Source organism: Somniosus microcephalus, chromosome 32 (genome assembly GCF_052327205.1).
Source record: "Somniosus microcephalus isolate GS21.2 chromosome 32, FLI_Smic_1.0, whole genome shotgun sequence".
NCBI lineage: Eukaryota > Metazoa > Chordata > Chondrichthyes > Squaliformes > Somniosidae > Somniosus > Somniosus microcephalus.
Window position 1 is genome coordinate 12,500,285 of NC_141018.1, and position 24,549 is coordinate 12,524,833.

The 24,549-nt window shown below is 52.0% G+C and overlaps 1 protein-coding gene across 2 annotated transcripts in view; it reads left to right on the forward strand.

Moving 5' to 3' along the window:
* The window catches only part of ice2 (interactor of little elongator complex ELL subunit 2), a 143,589-nt gene that overhangs the window by 74,742 nt on the left and 44,298 nt on the right, over positions 1–24,549 (forward strand). For both annotated transcript variants that reach the window (XM_085972086.1, XM_085972085.1), the window contains exons 11-12: positions 86–215; positions 23,760–23,844. In XM_085972086.1, the coding sequence (XP_085828212.1) occupies positions 86–215; positions 23,760–23,844 (215 nt within the window). The remainder of the gene's footprint in view (positions 1–85; positions 216–23,759; positions 23,845–24,549) is intronic.

Here is a 24,549-nt window from a genome sequence, read left to right on the forward strand (position 1 = left end):
TGTAAAAGAAATCTACGGGAAATAAGCGAAAGTAATAACAGTTGGACCGTCAACTTACACACGAGCTCTGTTTGTATTTTAACAGCATGTCCCGATTTATGTGCTGCCTAAGCTGGAGTATCAGTCGGCGTATGGAATAGAAGCCTTCACGGAAAGTGAAATCTGTCGGCTGTGGACTGAAAGTCTCCTCAATTCAAACGCCTGGTTTTATATTGGTGAGTGCTACTTGTATTGAGCCAGTAAGGGTGCACTTCTGTGTCCGTGCAGAGTGGCTTGGGTTGTGGATTGGTGTGAGGGCGGCTCCATAGCTCTGAGTCAAGTCCCAGTGTGATTCTGCAATGGTGTGAGGTCGAGTGGTGTGCACTTCTGTCGGGGAGCCAGCTCGCACCACTTGGCTTGATGCCATGTGGAGTATAACTGTTGCAATGTAACGGCAAGTTTCAGTTATGTCTTTAGTTTAATGTGCTGGCTTAGCTCAGTGGTAACCCTCTTGCTCCTGAGTCTGAAGGTTGTGGGTTCCAGCCCCAAGCCAGGACTTGAGCACATAATCTAGGCTAATGCTGAGGGAGTGCGGCACTGTCGGAGGTGCTGTCTTTTGGATGAGACATTAAACTGAGGCCTCTTCAGCCTGTTCAAGTAATGTAAAAGATCCCATGGTGCTATTCAAAGATAGTCGTGGTTGTTGGCGGCCAATCAAAGTAGCTCCAGGACATTACTGGAGGACTTCCTTGGGCTGGTCAACTTCAGCAATTTCATCAATGACCTTCCCTCTGTGATAGGGTCAGGAATGGGACTTTTGCTGATGATTCTCCAGTGTTCAGCTCCGTTCACAACTCCTCCCATAATGAAGCAGCCCAGGCCAGCCGACAACAGCTCTTGGACAAGGTCCAGTCTGGGGCTGGCTTGTGGCAGATAACATCCACACCAGATCAGTGATGGGCAGTGACCATCTCCAGTGAGAAAAGACCCAACCATCTTCTCCTGACCTTTAACCCGCCACAATTGCTGCAGCCCCCATCATCAACATCCTGGTCACCATTGAGCAGAAGCTGATTGGACCAGTCACATCAGCAACTTGGCTACAGCAGCAGGCCGGAGACTATACACCCTGCCACCATCAAAGCCTCTTCATCGCTCCAGTCAGGAGTGTGATGGCATACTCGCCATTCGCCTCAATGGATGTTCAACACCATCCGGGTCAGCGTAGTTTGCTTGATCAGCCCCCCTGCCACCTTCACCTTACCCTCTACAGCCATTCCCCGAGCTTTCAGCCCCATGACCCCTAAAAAGCAGCAAGATCATGGGAGCACCATCCTGACTTGGACTTCCCTGCTGTTTCTTCATCGTGGCTGGGTCAAATCCTGGAGTTCTCTGCTCCATGCCATCATGGGAGTACCTTTAGCACAAACACTGCACCATTCAAAGAGAAGGCCCACTACCATCGCCTCAGGGCCTCTAGTGATGGACAACAACGGAGCCGTGCCAGTATTGCCCACATTCCAAGAACAAATTAATAAAATAATGTTGTGTCTTGTAATTGTCCCAAAGCAATTTACAGCCAGTGAATGACTTTTGAAGTCTAGTCACTGTTGCTAAGAAGTCAAAACACAGCAGCCGGGTTGCACAGTGCAAGATCCCACAAAAAGCGCATCAGATGAATGACCAATTAAGTTGTGTTGATGGTGTTTGGCGGAGGGAGGAATGTTGACCAAGACACTGGGAGACCTCCCCCCCGCCCCCCGCCCACCCCCTGCTTTTTAGTGTCAGCTGTGGCTCAGTGGGCAGCTCTCTCGCCTCTGAGTCAGAAGGTCGTGGGTTCAGAGTCCCACTCCAGGGACTGGAGTACCAAAAAATCTAGACTAACACTCCCAGTGCAGTGCTGAGGGATTAAACTGAGGCCCCGTCTGCTCTCTCAGGTGGATGTAGAAGATCCCATGGCACTATTTCGAAGAAGAGCAGGGGGAGTTCTCCCCGGTGTCCCTCAAGTTTATCCCTCAAGTAACATAACAAACAAATGATCTGATCATTATCACATTGCTGTTTGTGGGATCTTGCTGTGCGCAAATTGACTGCTGCATTTCCCACATTACAACAGTGACTACACTCTAAAATTACTTCATTATCTGTAAAGCGCTTTGAGACGTCCTGTGGTTGTGAAAGGCGCTATAGAAATGCAAGTACGATAGCAAAATACTGCAGATGTTGGAAATCCGAAATAACAACATAAAATGCTGGAAATACTCAGCAGGTCAGGCAACATCCGTGGAGAGAAATTTGAGTTGACATTTCGGGTCGAACCCTTCTTCAAAAGGGTTTGACCCGAAAGGTCTTTCTTCTTTCTTTTTGAATTGTGCCATGGGATCCTTTATGTCTGGCTGAATAGGTTTGACGGAGCGTGGGTTTAACATTGCAGCTGAAAGACAGTGCCTCTGATAAGGCAGCACTCCCTCAGTACTGTATACAAGTGTCAGCTTAGACCATGTGCTCAAGTCTTGGAGCTGGGGCAGTCGATGAGTTCATTCTTTGTTGCAGATAAATGTGGCGATTCGTTCAATTCTCTTTCTCCAACTTGTGATTCAGTTAGATGCCCTATTTAATGAAAGATACAGAAGGACAGCCAGTCATTGTCCACTGGCTTCCTCTGACTGATAACTTGACCTCGCCCTAAGGGAGGAGCCAGGATTTACAAGATCCTCACAATCTGGAGCAACAGGAGACCAAATAACTTTGTTTTTTTTAAATAAATAGACACGTTTTCCTAAGGAACAGCAATGAGCCTCCAATTGACTTTGGGTTGTGCTTGTTCAGAGAACTTCCCCACCCGGAGCAGGGAGAAGATCGGATTTCTACTCCAGCATGTTAGACTTTCTCGGTCTCAACGAGACAGGTGAAGTTTAAACACAGCTCCACAGTAACGCCCCACCTGAGCAGCAAGTAGTTTGCCTCAAGGCAGTGACGACACCCATTGGGAAATGTCTAGCAAGATGCAAGCACTCCACCCGTCAGCAGAGGATGCTGTTTTGCCTGTAGATAGTTTGCAGTCTTCGATTCAGCTCAGCCTCCGTAATCCAAGCACTCCATTACAGCCGATTAGTTCCGCAATGCACGTGGTCTCCATCTGCTCCGTGTCTGCCATTTTTGAAAGATTTAGTAGATTTCTTTCAGGAAGAAATAGAAAGCGATGTTGATCAGCCCTGTGCCCATGTTGTACCTCATTCCCCCATCTTTCCACTCTCTCCACATGTTGGTTGGAGTTTTCTGCTTCTCCACTTGTGAGCCAGTGATTTTCCACCCATTAAAGGAAATGGGTTGAAAATAGTGAGCTGCTGGGAGCAGCAGCAGATAATCCCACCCCGATGAGTGACGCCACAATGAACAAGGTCCCGTCCATTGGAGGAGGAACAGATCCTCAGGACAGGACCGCAACTTCGCCACAGATGTCAGAATTACTTTTAGTAGTCAGTTTCTAGTCCAGCTGCTTCTAACCTTGGTCAGACCACACTTGGAGCACTGTGAACAGTTCTGGTCTCCATATTATAAAAAGGATATAGAGGCACTGGAGAAAGTGCAAAAAAGATTCACAAGGATGATACCAGAACTGAGGGGGGGGGGGTACAACTATCAGGAAATACTGAACAGGCTGGGCCTCTTTTCTCTGAAGACTGAGAGGCGACCTGATAATTTTTAAAATTATGAAAGGGTTTGATAGGGTAGACTTTTTTTCATTTCAAAATTCAAACTGTGCCTGCTGTTACTACTCCCCTCGAGGGCACTGCAGCATAAACCCAAGGTGATGTGACCAGAGCGGCTGGAACCTGGGATTGAATTAATTGGGAAAGCTTATGACCAGGACGTTGTGTCCTATCTTAATTAATATGGGCAGTTAAGACCGGCATTTGGGTTAACTTTGACTCCTGCTTAAGTGGGCTACAGAGTGACCTTAAACAAGTAAACAGTGGAAAAAGTCATTGCAAAGGAAAAGTAATAGATTACTAGTTAATCCCCCGTGGCATTGTACGCAGCAAATGAAAACCAAGAGTAGGAGGGAGGTCAAACTGAGTTAGAGGGTAGGGGGGTAACTAGACCCCAATTGTGGAGGGGAAGGGTAGGAGGCAGATAGGACAGAGAGGAGGCACAGATGGGGGGGCGGGAAGAAGGAGGCTGAGGATGGGGTCAAATTGGTGAGATTACTTTGAGTAATCCTTGCATAAGAACAAAAGAAATAGGAGCAGGGATAGGCCACTTGGCCCCTCGAGCCTGCTCCGCCATTCAATAAGATCATGGCTGATCTTGGGCTCAAAGCCACTTCCCTGCCCACTCCCCATAACCCTTCACTCCCTTATCTTGCAAAAACTTGTCTATCTCCACCTTAAATGTATTTAATGACCCAGCCTCCATGGCTCTCTGGGGCAGAGAATTCCACAGATTTACGACCCTCTGAGAGAAGAAATTCCTCCTCATCTCAGTTCTAAAAGGGCGACCCTTTATTCTGAAACTGTGCCCCCGAGTTCTAGATTTCCCCACGAGGGGAAACATCCTCTCTGCATCGACCTTGTCGAGCTCCCTCAGTATCTTATATGTTTCAATAAGATCACCTCTCATTCTTCTAAACTCCAATGAGTGTAGCTGACCAGTTAGCAACTTTGAACAGCCCATCTATCTCGTAGCTCTAGTCTACGTGTGTGTGATTAACAAGGTTCCGATCTTACCCAACCTCACCCTCAGCAGTGGCGTGGTTGGATCAGCCTGTCCTGAGACGCAGGCATTCGCTTCTGGAATGCTGAGTGGATGAACTCCTGCACGGTGGGGTTATTTGTCTCACTTGGATCTTCGGTTCCGACTGAACCCACCTTGCACACAAGTGGGGATATCGGAGCTGGCTTCCCTCTCGCCTTTCTCGGACTACTCGCAGTTAAGTGACACTCTTGCTCTACCTGTAACGGGCTGTGTAGCTGCAATTTAGCTTCTAATCTCTGACACTCTGGCCTAGAAATTCAGTAGTGGCGCCAAGTTCGCCTGGGCGCTGATTTTTGCGCAGCGTTCGGAATAATACCGATCGCCAGAAATTCAGTTCCAGCACCCCTAGAGGGAGACGGGGCGAGGCTCGAGGCGCTCCACGTCCCTCTTAGGGCGCTGAAACTGAATATTGCAGCACAACGTGCCGCAGCGCCACACGCTGCGGCACGGCACGCTGCGGTACTGCAGGCCTTCCTCCCATTGTTAAGGGGGAGGGGCCTGCAACAGCGCGAACCCCGATCGCGAGTGCCGGCAAAAGAGCCCGGCACCAAGGAGAAGTGCCGGGCTCTCGGGAAACAACCGGCAATGCCGCGGGGTGGGGGGGTGGTCAGGAGGCCAGGGACGGAGGTGCTGGCAGGCAGCCGCCCCGCACCTCCACCTTAACTTGCGCCACTGCCGGCACAGCAAGGCCCCGTGAACCGGGCGCGGGTAGCAAACGGCGCTACAGCGGCGTTCGTTACCAAATATCGCGAATGGGGTGCTGCGCACACCGATGCCGTCATCGGTGGCGGCGCAGCGCAACAGGCTAATGCCAGCATTAGCACCCCCGCTGAATATCGCGGGAGGCGCGGCCAGTGGCGCTACAGCCACTGACTGCCCTCTTTAGGCGCTAACAGGTGGCGCTACTCACCCAATTTCTCCCCCTCTGTCCTTAAAGGAACCTTGTACTAGTGTCTCTTACACCTGCCAGGTGCAAGTTCTTACAGAAGAAGAGAGAAAATAAAATTCTTGGATTAACACAAAGCCAAGAAAGATTGCTACTCCTCCCAAAGACAAAGAAAATCTCTGCTTCTGAGTGACCCATGTGTCAGAAGAGCTCACCTGTTCAGTACTGAAGCATGGATCTCAGTCAGGAGCCTTGTGTTTAACAAAGGGACCCAGACAAATATGAAGGGTCGTGACCTACTTACAAGCCACTAAGTGCTTTTGTTCTGGACCGGAGCCAGGGTTATGACTTTGACTTAATTACTTAAAAGCCTGAATTAATTGTTTACTTATCAGCACTCCTGTTAAACAGCTGAACTCCCTGTTGTATTTGCACGCTCGGGCAGTTTACCGGGCATTTCCCTTCCTAATCGCAAACCCGTCAGTGAATTGACAGGGTCATTGTTTCTACAGTATGTTACAGTGGGACCTGGTCGGTTTCCCAGGTCGGGGAGGTTGGTTAACAGTGGGACCCGCTCAGTTTCACGGGGAGGGGGCTAACGGTGGGCCCCGGTCAATTTCCCAGGTCGGGGAGGGGTTAACTGTTAGATCCGTGGTTCAGTGGATAAATAATTACACGGATGCTGTACATAAACAAATAACAGGTCTTTACTGGAGGAGGGTAATCTCTAGACTGGGGTACAGAGGCATGCGCACAGCTTATATACCGGTGTGGTCACTGCCGGTACTACAGTATACAGGAGCTGTAAAAAGTAGTTCTGACTTAAAGCACATACACTACAATTCCTCCCTTTTTAGATTAATAATGCCCCCTTAATATTCAAATAACAATTACATTTTTACATGTACATTCAATAACAAAAGTCCATTTATAGATTCAGTCTTTGGGGCGGCTTCCTGACCCTTTCGGGATAGCGCCTTTCCGGAGGTTCTTGTTCTTGGTGCAGAGGCGATTCTGACCCCCTTTCATCGGGTAGTTCATCGGGTTCCACTGCTACTGGGTCTGAAGTAGATACTACCGGTATGTCGGGTTCATCCCCAGGCACTCGAGACATGGGGTTGACGCATTCCTGTGATGCTAAGATCTGATCGACGTGGCATCTCACAATGTTCTCCCCGACATCCACTGTGTACATTAATGGCCCCTGCCTTGTACATATCATTCCGGGTTGCCACTTCTCTGTTCGATAGTCCTGGGCCAAGACTGGTTGCCCTACATTGAAGCTCCTTGTCGGCTTCGCGTTGATGTGCTGGAATTGTTTGTCCTCAACATTTCTTCGCACATTTGGTCTGAGCAAGTCCAGACGAGATCTCAACCTTCGGTTAAAGAACATCATGGCTGGGGTCTGGTTGGTAACTGCATGTGTCGCGTTTCGGTAGGCTAATAAGAAATTGTCCATCTTATGCTGCAGTGGAATTTCCTCGTCGCACATGGCCTTTATCGCCTTCTTAAAGGTTTGTACGAACCTCTCAGCCAATCCATTGGTGGCTGGATGATACGGGGCGGATGTGTAATGCCTTACCCCATTCCTTTTCATGAATTTTTGGAACTCGTCGGACACAAACTGTGGTCCATTATCAGAGCAGATCTGCTCTGGCAACCCGTTTCTGGCAAATATGGTCCATAGGACTGCAATCGTTTTCTCTGTAGTGGTTGAAGACATCTTTATCACCTCAGGCCACTTTGAATGAGCATCCACTGCTATTAAGAACATTGAGTCCATGAATGGACCAGTGAAATCAATGTGCACCCATTGCCATGGAGAGGAGGGCCACTCCCATGGGTGTAGAGGGGCATGTGGTGGTGCATTTTGGACCTTCTGGCATCCTAAGCAGCTCTTAGTTAGGTCTTCGATTTGTTGATCGATTCCCGGCCACCACACATAAGCCCTAGCTAGGCTTTTCATTTTCACTCCCCCCAGATGACCTTCATGTAGCTCATTTAGCACTTTCTCCCTTAACTTGGGTGGAATCACCACTCTGGATCCACGCATCACTGTCCCCTGGCATACTGACAGCTGTTCTCTTCTGGATGAGAATGCTGGCAACAGTGAGTCGCCATGTGCTGGCCATCCCCTCACCGTCAATTCATATACCCGTGACAGCGTCGGATCATTGCGGGTCTCCTTCTCTATATCCGCGTTTGTTACTGGCAATCGTTCAATTATCGACGAATAAAATATCTCGATAGGGTCCACAGCTGGTGCTTCCTCCACAGTAGGCAGTGGCAGGCGCGATAGCCCATATTCCTTTAATCTGGCGAGCACCTTCTCCAAGTTAGCGAGGTGATCACTGTCATTTTCGCCCGTGACCAAGATGTCGTCCAAATAACACTGGGTCCCTGGAATCCCTTGCAGGACCTGATCCATCGCCCTTTGCCAGATAGCCGGAGCCGAGGCTACTCCAAACACCAGCCGGTTGTATTGATAGAGACCTTTATGGGTGTTGATCGTAAGGTAATGTTTCGAAGCTTCTTCTACCTCCATTTGCAAGTACGCCTGGGCTAGATCAATTTTGGTGAAGCGTTTACCACCAGATAGCGAGGCGAAAATATCCTCAATTCGTGGAAGCGGATATTGCACCGTATGAAGGACTGGGTTCACTGTCACCTTAAAATCCCCACAGATGCGGACCTTCTTTGGTTCCCCAGGCGTATTACTCAACGACCTCTTCATTACAGGAACGATGGGTGTAGTCCACTCGCTCCAGTCCACTTTGGACAGTACTCCTGAACGTTCCAACCCTTCCAGCTCTGCTTCAACCGCTGGTCTGATCGCATAAGGCATTGGCCTGGCCTTCAGAAACTTTGGGCTTGCATTACCCTCTATTTTAATTGTTGCTGTTATTCCTTTTAGTGTTCCTAGTCCCTCCTGGAGCACTTCTTTTGCGTCAGTTAGCATTTTTGACAGTCGTCCAGGTGTGACGCCGTCATCCTTTTTGGCCTCCACCTTCAGTGCCTGTATGGAATGCCAATCTAAATGTATCTTCCAGATCCATTCACGTCCTAGCAGTGGTGGTCCTCCATTTGGCAATACATATATATCCATTTTAGGTATTTCCTGACCTTTATATGTTACTTTCACCCTTATTTTTCCTTTGGGGTAGACTTTTTGCCCCGTATACATCTTCAAGGCAATCTCTGTAGCTTTCAAGGGTATGTGTGAAAATAGCCGCTTGCAGTCTCTTTGATTTATGACTGTTAGAGCTGACCCTGTGTCCAATTCCATTTCCACTTGGACTCCGTCTATCTTGAGTGTAACCCAGATAGTCTGGTGATCCTCCATTTCGGTTACATTATGTAGTTTCAGACAACCCAGCTCCTTGCTTCCGGAGTCTGTGTCACTTTTCTGTTCGTCTGAACCACTGTCCATCACCTGGTGTACCTTTTTGTACTTCTCCTGTGGAGATTTCTTACTGTTGGTTTTCTTCCCAGACCTGCAGACTCTTACTATGTGTCCTGCTTTCCCACACTGTCTGCACACTTGGTCCTTGAACCAACAATCTTTCTGGTCATGTGTTGTTCTGCTGCAGCGATAGCACTTCCCTGTTCCATAGGTCATTTCGTTGGTGCCATATTCTTGCGGTCTCCGTTGTATCTCTGCAGCGCCCCTTGCGGCTGCTTCGTGTGATACTGCCATACTGAAAGCTTTGTCCAGCGTAAGGTCCTTTTCTGATAGAAGCCGTTTCTGGGTTCCTTCACTTTGTAGCCCACACACAAACTTGTCCCTTAACGTGTCTGCTAGTCCCGCTCCAAACTGGCAGTATTTCGATAGCTTGCGCAGTTCCGTTAGGTACTCAGCATTGCTTTCGTCTTTGTGTTGGTTCCTTTTATGGAACTTAAATCGTTCTGCTATCAGCAGCGGTGTGGGGTTTAAGTGGTCCTGTAGGATTTCTACTATGCTTTCAAAATTCTTGTTTACCGGCTTCTCTGGGGTTATTAGATTTCGCAGTAACCCATAAGTTTTTGCACCCATGGAATTTAACAGAACCAGTGCTTTATTAGCATCTGGCACTTCATTCGCCCTGCAGTACACCTCAATACGTTCCACATATGTCGCCCAATCTTCGACTTCATTGTCGAACGTAGAGATACTGCCACTCTTCGGCATCCTTGGTTGTGCGTTAGCTATCACCAATGGCGCCTCCCGCGCTTCCCTTCCTTCCCGCGCTCGCCCGTCTTCTCCGCTGCGGCTTTGCAAAATGGCGTCTCCCGCGCTCTTCCTTCTCCGCGGCTCAATGGCGCCTCCCCTTGCTTCGCCCCGCGGACCCTGATCAGCCCGTGATCCCTGGCTGTGCTCTGCACGTTCTTCTCTTGATATTTGTCGACGACGCTCAGTCTAGAACCCAGCTGTTTCTTACCCTCTCTCTCTCCGGTTTGCAGTATTTTTCCTCGACGCCGCTCGGTGTTCAACCCCCGGCTGCGCCCTGCTCTCTTCACCCTCTTTCTTACCCCGTCGACGCTGCTCGGCTCTCTCTCTGCCGTCGGTCGGCTCCAGCCGCCGCTGCTCGGGAAGGGTCTGCTCTGGACCTGTCGTCGGTCTCTTACTGCTCGTTGTGGCTGGGGAACCAAGCCCGGCTCTCCACAGCCTCCCCAGCGAAGTTGGATCTCTGCCTGACTGCTGGGCGGTTGCTCGCGGTCGACGCCCGTGTTCCTGGACTCGACTATTTTTTAAATTTTTTTTTTTATGTTGCAGGTAGATTCGCATCCAACACTCGTCGCCACTGTTAGATCCGTGGTTCAGTGGATAAATAATTACACGGATGCTGTACATAAACAAATAACAGGTCTTTACTGGAGGAGGGTAATCTCTAGACTGGGGTACAGAGGCATGCGCACAGCTTATATACCGGTGTGGTCACTGCCGGTACTACAGTATACAGGAGCTGTAAAAAGTAGTTCTGACTTAAAGCACATACACTACATTAACGAAAGGACCTGGTCAGTTTCCCAGGTTAGGGAGGGGTTAACAGTGGGACCTGCTCAGTTTCCTAGGTCGGGGAGTGGTTAATAGTGGGCCCAGTCAGTTTCCCAGGTCGGGGAGTGATTAATAGCAGGCTAAGTCAGTTTCCCAGGTCAGGGAGGGGTTAGCAGTGGGACCTGGTCAGTTTCCCAGGTCGGGGAGTGATTAATAGCAGGCTAAGTCAGTTTCCCAGGTCGGGGAGTGATTAATAGCAGGCTAAGTCAGTTTCCCAGGTCAGGGAAGGGTTAGCAGTGGGACCTGGTCAGTTTCCTAAGTCGGGGAGTTGTTAATAGCGGGCCCAGTCAGTTTCCCAGGTCAGGGAGGGATTAACAGTGGGACCTGGTCAGTTTCCCAGGTCGGGGAGTGGTTAATAGTGGACTAAGTCAGTTTCCCAGGCCGGGGAGCGGTTAATAGTGGGCTAAGTCAGTTTCCCAGGCCGGGGAGGGGTTAATAGTGGACTAAGTCAGTTTCCTAGGTCGGGGAGGGGTTAATAGTGGACTAAGTCAGTTTCCCAGGTCGGGGAGGGATTAACAGCGAGCCCAGTCAGTTTCCCAGGTCGGGGAGGGGTTAATAGCGAGCTCAGTCAGTTTCCTAGGTCGGGGAGGGGTTAACAGTGGGACCCAGTCAGTTTCCCAGGTCGGGGAGGGGTTAATAGTGGGCTAAGTCAGTTTCCCAGGTCGGGGAGGGGTTAATAGTGGGCTAAGTCAGTTTCCCAGGTCGGGGAGGGGTTAACAGTGAGACTCGGTCAGTTTCCTAGGTCGGGGAGTGGTTAATAGCGAGCCCAGTCAGTTTCCCAGGTCGGGGAGGGGTTAACAGTGAGACTCGGTCAGTTTCCTAGGTCGGGGAGTGGTTAATAGCGAGCCCAGTCAGTTTCCCAGGTCGGGGAGGGGTTAGTTTCCTTGCACAGTAGGGAGGGAATGGTAGGGGCTAAAATGCTGCTCGTGGGGGTGGTGAACAGCTGGTCATTGGGGTTTATGGGAAATGAATCTTTGGGGGGGAAGGTGATGGCGAATAAGGTCCAAGGTCCGCTCAAGTGGGTGGTTTACAGAGGACGAACTGCCCTGACTTAAGCCTTCTGAGTTCCCAAAAACCTCCACGAAAGATTTCTGGGCTCTGTGCCAGCACTGTGGAGATTTGGTCCCTTTCCATGTGTATTGCCCATCCATAGTTGCCCCACAGAGGCCTAAGGAGAAGGTGTTGGGCCTCCTGCTCCGTCGTGATTATCTGAGTGGTTTCACAGGCCACTTCAGAGAGCCTCGAGTGAACCACGTAGTGTGGGACTGGAGTCACGTGTAGGCCAGGCTGGGTAAGGGTGGCAGGTTCCCCTCCCTGAAGGTCATTAGTGAATCAGTTGGGTATTTAGGACGATCCGATAGCTTTCATGGTCATTTTCCTGGTGCCAGCCCACAGTCTCCAGATTGGCAGTAGACCAGCCTTTGTGTTTCAATGTTTAGCTTTGCCTGGCTGATTTTAGTTTGAATGCAGTTTCTCTACTAGTGGTGCAGGTTGGACAGCGACACCTCCTGTATACCAAAAATAGAAAAATGCACTCCAGCCGAACAATATAAAGAAGCGGGCGTCACTCCCCTGATAGTTTTTGGGGATAAATGTGCCACCCAGTGTGGTCCTGTGCGTACAAACAGATGATCTGGTCATTATCACGTTGCTGTTTGTGGGATCTTGCTATGCGCAAATTGCCTGCCGCGTTTCCTACATTACAACAATGACTACACTTCAAAAAGTACTTCATTGGCTGTAAAGCACTTTGGGATGTCCTGAGGTCGTGAAAGGCACTATATAAATGCAAGTCACAGAAGGTCCCAGGATGGATTACTAGTTTGTACTGATGTAAGCTGGGGCAGGAGGAAGGGGGCTGGGGGGCTGGGGCAGTGGGAAGGGTGCTGGAGGGCTGGGGCAGTGGGAAGGGTGCTGGAGGGCTGGGGCAGTGGGAAGGGTGCTGGAGAGCTGGGGCGGGAGGAAGGGTGCTGGAGGGCTGGGGCAGTGGGAAGGGGGCTGGAGGGCTGGGGCAGTGGGAAGGGGGCTGGAGGGCTGGGGCAGTGGGAAGGGTGCTGGAGGGCTGGGGCAGTGGGAAGGGGGCTGGAGGGCTGGGGCAGTGGGAAGGGTGCTGGAGGGCTGGGGCAGGAGGAAGGGTGCTGGGGGGCTGGGGCAGTGGGAAGGGTGCTGGAGGGCTGGGGCAGTGGGAAGGGGGCTGGAGGGCTGGGGCAGTGGGAAGGGTGCTGGGGCAGTGGGAAGGGGGCTGGAGGGCTGGGGCAGTGGGAAGGGGGCTGGAGGGCTGGGGCAGTGGGAAGGGTGCTGGAGGGCTGGGGCAGTGGGAAGGGGGCTGGAGGGCTGGGGCAGTGGGAAGGGTGCTGGAGGGCTGGGGCAGTGGGAAAGGTGCTGGAGGGCTGGGGCAGTGGGAAGGGTGCTGGAGGGCTGGGGCAGTGGGAAGGGGGCTGGGGCAGTGGGAAGGGTGCTGGAGAGCTGGGGCAGTGGGAAGGGGGCTGGAGGGCTGGGGCAGTGGGAAGGGTGCTGGAGGGCTGGGGCGGTGGGAAGGGTGCTGGAGAGCTGGGGCAGTGGGAAGGGTGCTGGAGGGCTGGGGCAGTGGGAAAGGTGCTGGAGGGCTGGGGCAGTGGGAAGGGTGCTGGAGGGCTGGGGCAGTGGGAAGGGTGCTGGAGGGCTGGGGCAGTGGGAAGGGTGCTGGAGGGCTGGGGCAGTGGGAAGGGGGCTGGAGGGCTGGGGCAGTGGGAAGGGGGCTGGAGGGCTGGGGCAGTGGGAAGGGGGCTGGAGGGCTGGGGCAGTGGGAAGGGGGCTGGAGGGCTGGGGCAGGAGGAAGGGGGCTGGAGGGCTGGGGCAGTAGGAAGGGGGCTGGAGGGCTGGGGCAGTGGGAAGGGGGCTGGAGGGCTGGGGCAGTGGGAAGGGGGCTGGGGCAGTGGGAAGGGGGCTGGAGGGCTGGGGCAGTGGGAAGGGGGCTGGAGGGCTGGGGCAGTGGGAAGGCGGCTGGAGGGCTGGGGCAGTGGGAAGGGGGCTGGAGGGCTGGGGCAGGAGGAAGGGTGCTGGAGGGCTGGGGCAGTGGGAAGGGTGCTGGAGGGCTGGGGCAGTGGGAAGGGGGCTGGAGAGCTTGGGAAGGGGGCTGGAGGGCTGGGGCAGTGGGAAGGGGGCTGGAGGGCTGGGGCAGTGGGAAGGGTGCTGGAGGGCTGGGGCAGTGGGAAGGGTGCTGGAGGGCTGGGGCAGTGGGAAGGGTGCTGGAGGGCTGGGGCAGTGGGAAGGGTGCTGGAGGGCTGGGGCAGGAGGAAGGGTGCTGGAGGGCTGGGGCAGGAGGAAGGGGGCTGGGGCAGTGGGAAGGGGGCTGGGGCAGTGGGAAGGGGGCTGGAGGGCTGGGGCAGTGGGAAGGGGGCTGGAGGGCTGGGGCAGTGGGAAGGGGGCTGGAGGGCTGGGGCAGTGGGAAGGGGGCTGGAGGGCTGGGGCAGTGGGAAGGGGGCTGGAGGGCTGGGGCAGGAGGAAGGGTGCTGGAGGGCTGGGGCAGGAGGAAGGGGGCTGGAGGGCTGGGGCAGTGGGAAGGGGGCTGGGGCAGGAGGAAGGGTGCTGGAGGGCTGGGGCAGGAGGAAGGGTGCTGGAGGGCTGGGGCAGTGGGAAGGGGGCTGGGGCAGTGGGAAGGGGGCTGGAGGGCTGGGGCAGGAGGAAGGGTGCTGGAGGGCTGGGGCAGGAGGAAGGGTACTGGAGGGCTGGGGCAGTGGGAAGGGGGCTGGAGGGCTGGGGCAGTGGGAAGGGGGCTGGAGGGCTGGGGCAGGAGGAAGGGTGCTGGAGGGCTGGGGCAGTGGGAAGGGTGCTGGAGGGCTGGGGCAGGAGGAAGGGTGCTGGAGGGCTGGGGCAGTGGGAAGGGGGCTGGAGGGCTGGGGCAGTGGGAAGGGGGCTGGAGAGCTGGGGCAGGAGGAAGGGTGCTGGAGGGCTGGGGCAGTGGGAAGGGGGCTGGAGGGCTGGGGCAGTGGGAAGGGTGCTGGAGGGCTGGGGCGGGAGGAAGGGTGCTGGAGGGCTGGGGCAGTGGGAAGGGGGCTGGAGGGCTGGGGCGGGAGGAAGGGTGCTGGAGGGCTGGGGCAGTGGGAAGGGGGCTGGAGGGCTGGGGCGGGAGGAAGGGTGCTGGAGGGCTGGGGCAGTGGGAAGGGTGCTGGAGGGCTGGGGCAGTGGGAAGGGGGCTGGAGGGCTGGGGCAGTGGGAAGGGTGCTGGAGGGCTGGGGCAGTGGGAAGGGGGCTGGAGGGCTGGGGCAGTGGGAAGGGTGCTGGAGGGCTGGGGCAGTGGGAAGGGGGCTGGGGCAGTGGGAAGGGGGCTGGAGGGCTGGGGCAGTGGGAAGGGTGCTGGAGGGCTGGGGCAGTGGGAAAGGTGCTGGAGGGCTGGGGCAGTGGGAAGGGTGCTGGAGGGCTGGGGCAGTGGGAAGGGTGCTGGAGGGCTGGGGCAGTGGGAAGGGGGCTGGAGGGCTGGGGCAGTGGGAAAGGTGCTGGAGGGCTGGGGCAGTGGGAAGGGTGCTGGAGGGCTGGGGCAGTGGGAAGGGTGCTGGAGGGCTGGGGCAGTGGGAAAGGTGCTGGAGGGCTGGGGCAGTGGGAAGGGTGCTGGAGGGCTGGGGCAGTGGGAAGGCGGCTGGAGGGCTGAGGCAGTGGGAAGGGGGCTGGGGCAGTGGGAAGGGTGCTGGAGGGCTGGGGCAGTGGGAAGGCGGCTGGAGGGCTGGGGCAGTGGGAAGGGGGCTGGAGGGCTGGGGCAAGAGGAAGGGGGCTGGAGGGCTGGGGCAGTGGGAAGGGGGCTGGAGGGCTGGGGCAAGAGGAAGAGGGCTGGGGCAGTGGGAAGGGGGCTGGAGGGCTGGGGCAGTGGGAAGGGGGCTGGGGCAATGGGAAGGGGGCAGGGGGAAGGGTGCTGGAGGGCTGGGGCAGGGGGAAGGGGGCTGGGGCAGTGGGAAGGGCGCTGGAGAGCTGGGGCAGTCATCTCACTCCTGAACCGCTGTGCAGTGATTGCTGTTCTCCATCGCACGTGTGGGGATGTTGTGAAGCAATGGCCCTGTAATCAGACACCCTGCCAACACTCTGTCGAGGCTGACACCGGCTGAATGGCAACTTGGGGGAGTTATTGGAGGATTGTTGGTGCCAGTGCAGCTGAACCCCAGGATGAGTCCGCACGTTGAGAGAACGAGGACAAAAGGCGAGAAATCAAACTGTCCCTGTTGGGCTAGATCAGTGACTATGAATGGGAGGCTAATCCAGCCCCTGTATTTCACAGATTTGAACTACGTACCTCTTATTAATATCTGCCAGTTTCTTTTTATTTGATAAACAATTTGGACAGCTATTTGCAATCACGGGATTGCCTCCGAGTTTGTTGTTTGATGCAGATTGCTATTTATTCCAGTTTGGTGCAAAGGGAGTGTGGAGGCAATGCGTGGAGCAGTGCCCCCGTATCGGGCTCCGAACACTGACTTCTTTCTATCAGTGCAGAAATGACCATTTCCCACCTCGTGAACCTGCCAGTTTAATACTTTGGAGAGACAAGGTTCCATTGTTGGCTCAAATGATCTGGGCAATGATAAATATTAACATAGCAACTGCTTCTTAAGTAGATTGAGACATTTTTTAAACAGGAGCAAATTTAAATCATTGTTAATGGTTGTGAACTTAAACCAGACGTTTGCTTGCATTTCCAAGTAGTTTGGACAAAGGCCAGGCAGTGTGAGGCCCAGTGTGAGGACAGTCAGCTGATCATATCTGCACAGGCTTGTGATTCATTTCACTTGGCCTCAGTCTTTGAGTATTACTGTCAGATTCACATCAGTAATGTGGCCAGGGTCGGGAATGGGCAGTGCCCTGGGCCAGGATCGGGAACGGGCAGTATTCAGGGTTGGGAATGGCCAGGGTCAGTAATGGGCAGTGCCCTGGGCCAGGATCGGGAGCAGGCAGTATTCAGGGTTGGGAATGGCCAGGGTCAGTAATGAGCAGTGCCCTGGCTCGGGAATGGGCAGTGCCCTGGGCCAGGATCGGGAACGGGCAATATTCAGGGTTGGGAATGGCCAGGGTCAGTAATGGGCAGTGCCCTGGGCCAGGATCGGGAGCAGGCAGTATTCAGGGTTGGGAATGGCCAGGGTCAGTAATGGGCAGTGCCCTGGCTCGGGAATGGGCAGTGCCCTGGCTCGGGAATGGGCAGTGCCCTGGGCCAGGGTCGAGCGGGCAGTATTCAGTGTTGGGCAGTGCCAGTGTTGGGAATGGGTGGTGCCCTGGCTCAGGGCCGGGAACGGGCAGTATTCGGTGTTGGAAATGGCCAGGGTCGGGAATGGGCAGTGCCCTGGGCCAGGATCGGGAACGGGCAGTATTCAGGGTTGGAAATGGCCAGGGTCAGTAATGGGCAGTGCCCTGGGCCAGGATCGGGAGCAGGCAGTATTCAGGGTTGGGAATGGCCAGGGTCAGTAATGGGCAGTGCCCTGGCTCGGGAATGGGCAGTGCCCTGGGCCAGGGTCGGGAACGGGCAATATTCAGGGTTGGGAATGGCCAGGGTCAGTAATGGGCAGTGCCCTGGCTCGGGAATGGGCAGTGCCCTGAGCCAGGGTCAAGCGGGCAGTATTCAGGGTTGGGCAGTGCCAGGGTTGGGAATGGGTGGTGCCCTGGCTCAGGGCTGGGAACGGGCAGTATTCGGTGTTGGAAATGGCCAGGGTTGGTAATGGGCAGTGCCCTGGGCCAGGGCTGGGAACGGGCAGTATTCAGGGTTGGGAATGGCCAGGGAATGGGCAGTGCCCTGGGCTGGGAATGTACAATGCCCTGGGCCAGGATCGGGAGCAGGCAGTATTCAGGGTTGAGAATGGCCAGGGTCAGGAATGGGCAGTGCCCTGAGCCAGGGTCGAGCGGGCAGTATTCAGGGTTGGGAATGGCCAGGGTCAGTAATGGGCAGTGCCCTGGCTCGGGAATGGGCAGTGCCCTGGGCCAGGATCGGGAATGGGCAGTGCCCTGGGCCAGGATCGGGAATGGGCAGTGCCCTGAGCCAGGGTCGAGCGGGCAGTATTCAGGGTTGGGAATGGCCAGGGCCAGGGAATGGGCAGTGCCCTGGGCTGGGAATATACAGTGCCCTGGGCTGGGATTGTACAGTGCCCTGGGCCAGGGCTGGGAACGAGCAGTATTAAGGGCTGGGAATGGCGAAGGCCAGGGAATGGGCAGTGCCCTAGGCCAGGGATGAGGTAGAGTTTGGGGTGGTCAGTTTGTATGTGGAAGCTGACTCCATGTCTGTGGATGTTGTTGCCAAGGGGTAGCATGTAGACGAGGAAGAGGAGGGGGCCAAGGGTAGATTCTTGGGGGACGCCAGAGGTAACAATGGGAATAGAAGCCATTGCTGGAGCTGCTTTAGCTATGATCGGGTAAGTAAGAGTGGAACCAACGTAGTAGAGGCTTTAGAGGAGGGTATTGTGTTGAAGGCTGTAGAGGGGTCCATGAGGCGGGGGTGGGAGGGGGGAATGCACCGCAACCATAGGATGCCATTGGTAACTTTGATAAGGGCCGTTTCAGTACTGTGGCAGGGGAGGAAAACCGATTGGACAGATTCAGTCACGGAGTTGCAGGAAAGATGGGCATGGATTTGGGAGGCGACTTTAGAGAGGGAAGGGAGATTAGAGATGGGGAGGGTAGTTTGCAAGGACAGAGGGGTCACGGTGAGATTTTTGAGGATGGCAGTTTTGAAAAGGAGGGGGACATTATCTGTGGAGAGGCAACCATTTACAAAGTCTCTTAGCATGGAGGCCAGGAAGGGCCGATGGGCCGAATGGCCTCCTTGTGTGCTGTGAGTTTCTATGATTCTATAATCAAAAAACATTCATACACTCACACACTCTACATTTCATCTTACCATTTTATCAACAAACACACAAAAAGGTTAAAGTTCACAAGCCTACTCCGTGTGAATGAGCATTGATCACATGACCAGCAACAGGGTCTGTTAGTCAATCTTTATTTACTAATCAGAAATGTAATTGACCACATCTGGATTTACAGTTGGCCACATGTGGCTAACATATTGGACCAGCCTGAGCTAGTGCATAATCTAATCCACGACAGTACTGAGGCAGTGTTGCATTGTTGGAGGCACTATCCTTATGGTGAGAATTTAAACCGAGGCCTGTCTGTCTGTTTGTGGTTCAGCTGGATGTAAACAATCCCTTGGCGCTGTTTTGAAGAAGAGCAGGACTTGTGCTGGTGTTCCGACCAATGTTCCCGTTTAGCTGTCTGAAGCTCCTGCTCAGGATCCTTGCCGGCTTCGCGATGGGAAAACTGCGCCTGCACAGAAGTTTGAATGGCCCGCGCAGCCCCTTAAAGGGCCCATTCAAAATTTTCCCATTTTGTGAGCCGGCTGTGCGGGAGCTCCAGATTGCCCCGCAGCTTAAAGGGAACATTGGTCCTGACCAGTATTCCTCCCTCAATCAACGCCATTAAAATAGATTTACCTCGTTTGTGGCATATGGCTGTCTGCAGAATGTTGCTGTGTTTGTTTTACATAGCAAATGTCACTGCACGTCATTGTATGTGCGGTGATCTGCATGTTTCTGAGAGATCTGATAACTAGAAATGCAAATCTTTTAAATTTAGTTACTTGGTTTGTGTATGAAAGGATTTAGGATCTGGAAAAAGAGTTACTTTTAAATGGTGGGTTTTTAAAGCAAGGTCTATTCGCACAAGTTTAAGGGGGGGAGGAAGCACCTGGACATAAGGTGGTTAATGGAGCTTGTTTCTCCCCAAAGACTGTGAATAATTAACAATTCGTTAGCCTGTCTCAGCCTTCAATAAACACTTCATGCCCATTGTGTTGGCAAGTCTCTGATCCCTTCTGGCCGTGAACACAGGGTGTTAAGAGATAGAGACACAGGCAGGCAGGTCCAGCAAAGGCTTTGAAATCAGGTTTTAAACAAAGTTTTGGCTGAACTGTGAGGAGAATGTAGGTGCGTAGTTGGGAGTTATTTTGTTTAAGCCAAGATAGATGACCCAGTGATGTGGGGCAGCATACTGTGCTTATTGTTTTGTTTTATCGCATGATAAAGACCACCTGCAATGTTTCAACAAAGTGAATCTGATCATAACTTGCTTTTTTGTTCACTCGCTGTGAAATAAAGCAGCTTAATTCTACGTGGCCACATCCCAGACGGTCTGCAGACATTGAAGAGGCACCTGCACAAAAGACAGGAATATCCAGTTCTGATCACAAGATTGTGTTGCACCCTCGCGTTACAATATTGTATAGATAGATACTGGGCAGTGTGGGAACACCCATAAATATGAGCGGTTCAGATTGTGTATGGGAGTGACTGCTGTACCCGAGAGAATATCTAAAGCAAAACCCGAAACTAGTAACTGTTGTCTTTGCATAAGAACATAAATAGGAGCAGGAACAGGCAACTTGGCCCCTCGAGCCTGCTCCGCCATTCACTAAGATCATGGCTGATCTTGGGCTCAAAGCCACTTCCCCGCCCGCTCCCCATAACCCTTCACTCCCTTATAGAAACATAGAAGATAGGAGCAGGAGTAGGCCATTCGGCCCCTCGAGCCTGCTCCGCCATTCAATGAGATCATGGCTGATCATCCAAACTCAGTACCCTGTCCCTGCTTTCTCCCCATATCCCTTGATCCCTTTAGCCTTAAGGAATATATCTAACTCATTCTTGAATATATTTAATGAATTGGCCTCAACTGCCTTCTACGGTAGAGAATTCCACAGGTTCACCACTCTCTGGGTGAAGAAATTCCTCCTCACCTCTGTCCTAAATGGCTTACCCCTTATCCTTAGACTGTGACCCCTGGTTCTGGACTCCCCGACCATCGGGAACATCCTTCCTGCATCTAGTCTGTCTAGTCCTGTTAGAATTTTATAAGTTTCAATGAGATCCCCTCTCATTCTTCTAAACTCCAGCGAGTATAAGCCCAATCGACCCAATCTCGCCTCATACGTCATTCCTGCCATCCCAGGTATCAGTCTGGTGAATCTTCACTGCACTCCCTCCATGGCAAGAACATCCTTCCTCAGATAAGGCGACCAAAACTGCACACAATACTCAAGGTGCGGTCTCACCAAGGCCCTGTACAACTGCAGCAAGACATCCTTGTTCCTGTACTCGAATCCTCTCGCTATGAAGGCCAACATACCATTTGCCGCCTTATCTTGCAAAAATCTGTCTGTCTCCACCTTAAATGTATTTAATGACCCAGCCTCCACGGCTCTCTGGGGCACAGAATTCCAAGAATTGCAAGGTTAGCATCTGTAATGGAGTTTGTAAGATTTATCTTAACTTTAGCTCTTGATATTCTGCCAGTGAGTTCCTTCACCAGAGTGTGACTGGACTGCTGCAGCTGCTAACCAGATAGTGGTTTCCTCTTTTGATGCGAGAAAATCCTGTCATTGTGTCTACCTGTACACTGCTTGGAGTGGCTGAGACTGGCCTTTGGAATCAGTTTAAAACTAGTCGGTTCACTTTTTAAGATGTGGGTCCCATTTCCAAAATGGACAGCGGAACCTGACTAATGTAGAAAAAACAGGCAGGTGAAATATTTAACGCTACTTTTTAAATAATAATGAACTTACGGAATAGTTAAAATAATCATTATTTAGAAATAAATTAAAAGTAGTAGTTAAAATGATAACAGAGAATGGGGACAGAGAGAATAGGAGAAATGGGAAGTCAGTCAGAGCAAGTTCAACCAAAGTGTTCCTTTTACAGTGTTAGTGCAGACAGTATTAATAGTGATAACAGTGATTGTGTTAATAATAATGCTGTTACAGTAGTATGATTGTGTTAATGTTCTCACATCTCTCTCCCCCTCTCATCTCTTAGTCTCCCATACTCCAACTTCCATGTCTTTTAGTATAGGAGAGTTAATATTATGGTGATGGTGCTAATGTTAGTGTACATATTCCAACAATCATGTATTAGTTTGTATATATTACTGATAACAGTATTAATGGAAACATAGAAAAATAGGAGCAGGAGTCGGCCAGTCGGCCCTTCGAGCCTGCTCCGCCATTCAATATGATCATGGCTGATCCTCTATCTCAATACCATATTCCCGCTCTCTCCCCATACCCCATGATGCCTTTTGTGTCTAGAAATCTATCTGTCTCCTTCTTAAATATATTCAGTGACTTGGCCTCCACAGCCTTCTGTGGTAGAGAATTCCACAGGTTCACCGCCCTCTGAGTGAAGAAATTTCTCCTCATTTCAGTCCTAAATGTCCTACCCCGTATCCTGAGACTGTGACCCCTCGTTCTAGACCCCCCCAGCCAGGGGAAACATCCTCCCTGCATCCAGTCTGTCTAGCCCTGTCAGAATTTTATACGTTTCAATGACTATTTCGGTGTTAAAGCCAACCGTGCCATCTGAGTCGCGTCTTCACTGTAATATTAGGTTTGTTACTACTTCAGGTCAGTTTTACCTAATTGGTAATTCTGTCATCTCTGATTCAGAAGGTTGTTGGTTCAAGCCCCACTCCAAGACTTAAACACTCTGGCCTGGAGTTTCCGCTCCGTCGCGCTGGTATTTTCACTGCAGTTCGCCCGAAATCGGCCAAACCAGCGCAAAAGATCGCGGAATTTTATTCAGTGCAGTTCGATTTTCCGCGATCTTTTGGGCTAGTTTTTTTTAAATTGCACTCGCAGCAGGCCCCGCCCCCAAAACTGGCCACGCCCCCCCGGGTGAATTAATCACCGTGGCGAGTTTTCGCTAATTGCGCTCGTTTGCGGGCCTTCGAGGAGGCTCCAAAAATTAAGCTGGTTCTTTTGAGCCCAAGGTCACTAATAGGCACGTTTTAAAAACTTTTGAGTCTAATTTTTACTTTAATTTACTAAGAAACTGACTACTGTGCCCCAATAAAACGAGCAAATGGTTCTGTATAGTTTTTAATGTCATTTTCAGTTATTTAAAACCGGGTTACTCACCGGTGGTGGGTTGACACTGATTTAAAATGCTTATTTTTTGTGATAAACCCATTTTCTGCTGTATTAATCAAACTGCAACAAGTTACCACTCTTGTATATAGCAAGGAAGATATTTTAAAGGCAGATATTTTTTAATTACTTTTAAAACGCTGCCCGATTGAACTGGTTCACTGCAGATTTTGCATTTGGTGATATGCAAATGAGTTTGAGCGGACACCTGAGGGGGGGAGAAACACTTCTCAAAACTAACGCAATTATGGGCACAGTTTACGCCCGGATCACCGATTCCGCCCAAAACGAAAGTCTATCCCATAATCTAGACTGACACTTTAATGGAGGAATGTGGGAGGGCACTTTCAGGTGCAATGTTAAACCAAGCACCAACTTGCTTGCTAAAGTGGACAGAACAGATCCCATGGCACTATTTTAAGAAAAGCCAGGAACTCCCGTTGTCCTGGTCAATATTCCTCCCTCAACCAACATCACCAAGCAGTGTGTACCATCTACAAGATGCACTGCAGCAACTCGCCAAGGCTTCTTCGGCAGCACCTCCCAAACCCGCCACCTCTTCCACCTAGAAGGACAAGGGCAGCAGGCGCATGGGAACACCACCACCTCCAAGTTCCCCTCCAAGTCACACACCATCCTGACTTAGAAGTATATCGCCGATCTTTCATCGTCGTTGGGTCAAAATCCTGGAACTCCCTCCCTAACAGCACTGTGGGAGTACCTTCACCACACGGACTGCAGCGGTTCAAGAAGGCGGCTCACCACCACCTTCTCATGGGCAATTAGGGATGGGCAATAAATGCCGGCCTCGCCAGCAAACGCCCACATCCCTTGAATGAATTTTTAAAAACCCAGATTTTCTGGCCATTCATTCAGTTGCTGTATGTGGGTCCTTGCTGTGAGCTAAATGATTGCCTTATTTACCTACATAACAGCAAATGTGCTTCAAAATCCATTGGCTGTAAAGCACTTTGGAACATCCGGAGATTTTTCTTTCCCTCGATTCCAGTTAATGTATCGATTCAAATTTGGTTTTAGAAATTGCGTTTCGATGAGCCTAAATGGAAAGTCATTTCTGGGGAAACACTAAATTCCAAAGGAAGAAAATCTGTGCCATTTGATAGCCTGTTGCATTTACTTTCTCCAGATGTTTAGCTATTGTTTTTTATTGGCAGGTCACATTGATGTCTTTACTTCAAAGCTGATTTTGATCGACCAGTTTCCAGCAACATCAATAGCAGAAAAATTTGGATCTTTCAAGTAAGTCAATGGAAGGTGTTACAGATGTTTCATGTGTTAGTTGCCAGCTCCCAAATCCACACTCATCGCTCCTGCTTCTCCCTATTTGAATCCCTCATCGGATTTCAGCCCCTACACTGCACCAAAACAGCCCTAACCTAAGTCACATGACATTCTGTGTGACTGGGACTGTAGCGTAGGATGTTTTTACTATATTAAATAGAATCATAGAATGGTTACAGCACAGAAGGAGGCCATTCAGCCCGTCGAGCCCGTGCCGGCTCTCTGTAAGAGCACTTCAGCCAGTCCCACTCCCCCGCCCTTTCCCCATAGCCATGCAAATTTTTTCCTTCAGGTATTTATCGATTTTCCCTTTTGAAAGCCACGATTGAGTCTGCCTCCACCTCCCTTTCAGGCCGTGCATTCCAGATCATAACCACTCGCTGCGTAAAAAAGTTTTTCCTCATGTCGCCTTTGGTTCTTCTGCCAATCACCTTTAATCTGTGTCCTCTGGTTCTCAACCCTCCGCCAATGGGAACAGTTTCTCTCTGTCTAGACCCCTCATGATTTTGAACATCTCTATCAAATCTGCTCTCAACCTTCTCCGCTCTAAGGAGAACAACCCCAGCTTCTCCAGTCCCTCATCCCTGGAACCATTCTCGTAAATCTTTTCTGCACCTTCTCTAAGGCCTTCACATCCTTCCTAAAGTGCGGTGCCCAGAATTG